At 41.0% G+C, this 6261-nt stretch overlaps 1 protein-coding gene across 16 annotated transcripts in view; it reads right to left on the bottom strand.

Moving 5' to 3' along the window:
* Positions 1–1115: 1115 nt before the first annotated feature.
* LOC110985497 (uncharacterized) overlaps positions 1116–6261 on the bottom strand; it is a 277011-nt gene continuing 271865 nt past the window's right edge. For 14 of the 16 annotated variants that reach the window (XM_087148948.1, XM_087148949.1, XM_087148952.1 and 11 more), the window contains one exon: positions 1116–4993. In XM_087148948.1, coding sequence (XP_087005074.1) covers positions 4713–4993 — 281 coding nt within the window. In that variant the 3' untranslated portion in view covers positions 1116–4712. The remainder of the gene's footprint in view (positions 4994–6261) is intronic. The other 2 variants (XM_087148955.1, XM_087148956.1) reach the window with 1 other exon arrangement.

Genomic DNA, 6261 nt, shown 5'->3' with positions numbered 1-6261 from the left:
TATCTCTTCCGAAATGGGCCTACCCTCTGCAGAGATAAACTCCGGTACATCGGATCACGCTTTATATCTAAAACTATTTATTTCGTTTGACAAATTATGGTTATAGATGAATGACGGTCCTTAGCCTATCCCAGCTTCTACCCGGCGGTTTCCTCTGAGATGTAAATGAGGGCAAAGGATACGTCGTTGACACCAGTTTGGACTTCTCTGCGGTTGTAACCTATATACACAGTCATGTTTATTGTCCACACGAAACACATTTTTAAAATAACAGACGAGTACTATCAATTTAAGGGAATGTGTTGGCCGTTCTGAAACATGCGGCTAAGGAGAAGACGCGGCTGCGAGTGGGGCATTATCGCCGTTTACGCTCCTAAGCAAGGTCTTAAACGTTATACCGTACATGCATTTTAAGACCGACCACGCGCATAATTATTTCCATGCATAAATACGACCAGCGGCGTGCCGGGGGGCACCCCCCGTGAAAAAATCGTCGCCCCCTTGTATGTTATTTTAGCGTGAAGCCTCCCGCTCTCCCCACCCGAATCCTGGCTACGCCGCTGAATACAATTTTAGACAGTCAAAAGAAGCCAATATGTGATGGATTCCAACGATTTTGTTCTAGAATGTTACTGTCATTTTCCGAACAAGCCCGTCTCCTTGTTGTCCAATAGAATTTCCTTATATGGATTTGGCGCGCGTAGCGAGCCGCGTGCACACAGACTATTGACCAATCAGAATCGATTAAGCCGTCTTGCATCTAGATGCCCGCGCGTGATTTACGCGGCCGGCTTTCATCACTTCTCAGCGGGTACTGTCAAATGTTAACGCACAACGGGGGAGGGGTACGCCCTAATCGGACGTCCATGACACAAGTTGTTTACCAGCTTTCAGTGCACGCTTAAATGTGTGTTCTCACATAGCCTCAGGTTTCCACACAAGCTACTTAACGACCTTTCCTCGTTACAACCGCGACTACAAGAGTCCCATCCCTGTACATTGTATGCTGTGATTGATACTGGCACATTCGCTTTGCCATGCATCGGTGGACCCTTTCAGAATTAACCGTTTAAAACAGCAACGACCAACAGGAAATCACACTTCTAGAAATGATCTGTATTTTTATTGCAAAATAAAAATTTATTCGCTTAAAGGCAATCGTGTCACAAACACGATTATAGCAAAAAGTTCCCCAAAACAAAATGTAGGAAAGCCGTTTGAATACAACTAAATTAAATCTGTTGCTGACAATACAAAGTTAACCAACTTGTAGATAAAAAGACGTCTTTGCACTTCTAATAAGCAACGCTAATATGTAAACAAAAGGCTGTATATTCTAATTAGATTTTCAACCTGCCGTACTCAGACAAGCACTATGGAGCGACACCGTTTAAATCCATGTGATTGGACTGAAAAAATGACGTCAGACACATCACGCCTTTCGACGAATCACATAAGAAAAGGAGAATGTAATTCGAATGAAAGGAAACGTTCAGCCAAGTACACAACCGTAGTCATCGTAATAGTCGTTTTTACGGTTGGCGCATTATCAGTTTGTCACAACACCAGTGCAAATTATCTCATTTAGTCTACAATGAAATTTGAAAACAAAATGAGCTACAAAACGAAAGAAACTCAACAGTGAAATAACCTTTGCTCAAATTTTGCCAAAACGAAATTTGCTAAAAATCATTTAAATCAAGCCTGCCTCCTTCGAACATAAACTGAAACAAATGAGATCCTAAGTGCAAACTTCTGCTAATCTACGCACTTTCAATGAATGAACACTACGTCTCGAAAGAAAAAACAAAACCAATTTGCTTAATTATTAATAAAGTCTTTCGAGATGTAATTTTCCACTGCAAAATAGTACGCGTTGGTGGAAAACACGGTTACTGGTTAATTGTTACTTATAATTTCATGCCAATGTGTGGAGCCCTTTTCAGTCAGAAGTACGCATCTCTACACGCAATGGAATTCCTCGACAATCATTTCGATGAAAGACAATTTCAGCGACACCCACGACCTAACTGGTTCCTCACGGTAGCAGCGGTATCCGCAAACAGGTGAGGAATTTCACCACAGTGTGGCCGAACTTTGAACAGGCGAGAAGAGGTTCACCGCCAACAAAACAGAATGAAATGTTCAACGGAATCCAATGCGTGTCATTACAGAGTAACTTCTGAATACCATATTTTGACAACTATTGTGCTTTATGTTTTTTTAAATTACAGATGGAAACTTGATTTAATAATTACTAAAATTAATACATGGATTATACGGTGATTTAACCCATCCGTCGCAATGTCCAAGTTGTGCACGATTCACCCGAACCCTTGAAGGCATGTTTCATATTAACCAGTTGGGGTGACCTGCTGTAAATCGTCCACTACGGAGGGCCTTTTAGATCAACCTTGTTCAACTGGTAAACATTAACAAACCCAGATAGTCGATCACCAATCGCATTTGTCTGCACTACACATCTCCCAAGTGCATTCAAGAGTTGGAACGTTTTTAGTACACTATACAATTGATTTCTTTACATACTATTCGATACGAAAGAAAGACTTAAACAAGTTTAAATGCCACGACTACACTTTGCCATTTACCTCGTGCTTACTTTAATCAAAGGAAAGGAAGCATTTAATATTTATTTCAATAACGCGGGTGACATCCAACATTAGTTTGCGATTGCTTACTGCACAATACCGTTAATGTGTAATTGCATCGTGGGGCGACAAGACATTTTATCCACAGACTGATCCCCATAAGTCCTCGACAAAATGCGTCATCCCAAGAATGCGCCACTGCGCTGCTGTTGGCGATTTTGGAATGGATGGTCCCCAACATCCACGCAAAACCACAAACAAGTTTTGTTTCAAGTTAAATGCGGGCACCAAACACTTCCCCATAATATCCAGTACCTGCATGTAAAATGAAATCTAGATAGTGCTGTAAATAAGCAGCACAGAACTGGAAAAAAGTGGGTTTTTTTAATGACGGGAAAATGTGCTGAATCGAGTGATGTATGATCAACGAATTGACAGCAAGACAACTGGTCCCCAGAAGTTACCTCGCTGTCAGTACCAAGCAAAAAAACGTGCTGTTATCAAACACAAGAAACTGGTCCCCGTTCGTGTTTCTTGCATTCTCAAACAGTACAATTAAATGCTTCAGCATTTCACAAAGGGTATCCTAATTATTTTGAGAAATAAAACCTTGTCCCCGAAGGCTTCGATTACTCAGAATAAAAAGAATACACATTGTTGTTTTCAAGAAAGCAGCTCATACGTCTCGATTTCAGAGCTCAATTGTCTACACTACATGTAAGGTACAACTGTTTTTCACTTCTTCCTACTGGACAATACCGCTACAAGATTACTACAATGATTTTATTGTTTAACCCTTTCTTTACATGAAATTTCAAAGCAATAAAGGCTATGCTGTCTCTTACGACCATGTCCACTCAAAAATATATAAAAAAGATCCCACACACCAGTAATTTTTTTAAATGGCATTTGCTGAACTTCTTGGCCAAAAATAATCCTGTCGTTTGACGACACTTCACCACTGTTAAAAAAAAACGTGACAACCTATGTCTACAGGAAAATTAAGTAATGTACTATCCTGGTCTCATGCACTACTGCAAAGACCAAATTTCTACTGTAAATGGAAAAACTCCACTATCTCTTCGAGTGGATACTTTGGTGAAACCTCATAATTGTGGGTTTTCCAAATTCACCACAGACTTGACACTTCATCACATCAATGTATAATGTGACTTTTGTAAAGTTTTTAAGATGCCATTTTCTTGTCATTGGTTCGTCCTAGGTTGGTACATCTTGACACAATCGACGGTTGCGTTGTCAAAGTAGGGATGTCTGGGGGTATAATAAACCCACGTGTTTAAAACTCGAATTGAGTTACTTCAGTCTGACACCTCTCAACAAAATCTTGTCACAATCCAAGACTACATCATGTAGTCTTTCAACATAACACAACTAACTCATATCTAGTAAGTAACTGACTTCGTCTCACCTACAGATATAAAAATATGATCAAGTATAGAAAAAAGTAATCACAATAAATCGCTCCCTTCCGATATATACAGATATGACAGCGAAATAATATTTTCTACCCAGGACTTGATCAACACAATTCTAAGACTATCATTCAGCAGTTAAGATACTCAAATATTGGGTTATTTATTTCATCAAGCCACTCCTACAGGAAGACAGAACATTAAATGTGACAAATGCCCCAGAGCAGATCAATTTCTATCACTTTAATGAAAGAGGAAGTTTATTTATAATGTAAGGTCATTACAAGGTCACTAAAAGGTCACAGGGGTCACCATGACAAATGTTTCCCTTCAGAAAACTTTTCATGGTGATTTCTGTAGCAATGCCTGATATCATGAAGGAGAATTAAGTTCACTGGAAATTAACTACACCAATCCCCTCACACAGACTTTCATAAAGTGCCTTTGAAATGACACAGGATCAAATTACAACGAAAACATTAACTTTTTGTTTACTAAAGTGTGAAATCTGTTTTACTGAGAAGTATGGTCTAACATGAAAACACACTGGAGAGCTTTCTTATCAGAATTTTTTTTTTTAGTGAAATATCAAATTCTAGTCCCTTTCATTATTTTTATGCATGCTCTGAGGCAGCTGTCTCAATCTGGTGTCAGAAGTGGGATGGGACCTCTAACGCCAGACTCCGCTCTTGGGCTTGGGCGATGTCTTGGTCGAGGAGGAGGTTGTTGTGGTCTTCTTTGCGGGCGTGCTCAACCTTGAGTAGACCGACTGGGAGGAGGCGGGGCGGCTGACGGTGCGCTCCTCCTCACGGACGGTCCGCACTGTGACTTCCCCTCGCACACCGCCTGCACTTCCAATGGGCCTCGTCTGCACATCCACTGTGGAGTACTGGCCCACCACATCAGCAGAGGTCGAGAAGCTTGCTGAGGTAGGGCGGCCCATACCCATGCCTAATATGACACAGAAAACAACAAATCATGAACAAGTAAGTTATCAATGATAAGTTAATAAAACCACAGCTGGAGAGATACACTCACAGTTAGCATCTATTCATGTACATGTTCCTGAGGGAGGGGTTACGGCAACTAAGGAAACCCGTATTACTAAATGTGCACAGTTCTGTCATGACTTAGTACATTTCATGCTTATCAGATATTTCTGTGAGTTTTTGATGTGAGGGAATTAAAAAAACCCCAACAACCAGACTTGCTCATTCAAAACAAGGGATCTTCACGTCACACTTAACATGCAAGGTCTGCGCCAAATTTGGCACTGCAAAAACACCACGCCCAACCTTCTGGATAAACCACTCTCAAATCCCATGAATGAATCATTCAGAAATCTCATGAACAAAAATGAGGGCAATCTCAATGATAACTGGGGACATGTTAACATGTCTTGACGGGCATCTCAAGGCATGTCTTTCAAAGATGTTGTATATACGTGTAGATATTTTCCAAGGCATGCAAACTGGGACAAGCTCAAATGAGTCAGTCTACAATTAGTACTGTAGATACGGGTAATGAAATGCAGGTTACTTGTGTGAAAAATCCCGCGTGCAACATGGGTGATGTCCTTTCTCGTCAATTTCTACGACCGTGGTTTATTGCCCGTCATCAAACAGAAACTAATGCTATTTAGAGAAGAAAAAAAAAAAGAGACAGAGAGACTGCCAATGCGTACGTATTTCTGAACATGTCCCCGATGCCAGTAGCAACTGTTTACACAAAGATCCCTAGAGTATTCAAATACACATCTCGGCCTATTTACGCTCTAAGGATTGCCAAGGGGGGGGGGGATGGAGAGCGGGAGTCCTTGATGCATTTGTTTGCCCTTCCATCAGTGCAGCCACGTTTTCCATGCGGGAAGTGTGTTGGGCAAACCGAGCGGTCTAGGGATCTCATCTCGTGCTCCTATGGATGTGAAAAACTAGCTTTGGCAAACAACACTTCAGAGATATCACCCACCAAGAAGTACAAATGAACCTCAGTTAGGACAGGATGGAATAGGCACATTTAGTGTTTGATCAGGGCTCCTTCCAATTCCGGTCGTGTCTAATGGTTTGGTCATCTACTAACACGTAACAGATGCTCTATTGTTTACTGCAAAAAAGGCATTCCAGAATTCAAAATTTCACTCTGAATTTACTGAAGTAGTGAGTCGTCAGTTTTGCTGCACTTGCTGGACAATACCTTCCTACTTCTTTCACAAGAAATCT

Source organism: Acanthaster planci, linkage group LG18 (genome assembly GCF_054643075.1).
Source record: "Acanthaster planci isolate LZ-2023a linkage group LG18, COTS_SCS, whole genome shotgun sequence".
Taxonomy (NCBI): domain Eukaryota; kingdom Metazoa; phylum Echinodermata; class Asteroidea; order Valvatida; family Acanthasteridae; genus Acanthaster; species Acanthaster planci.
The sequence above is the reverse complement of the archived record's forward strand: the minus strand, read 5'-3'. Positions and strand labels throughout refer to the sequence as shown.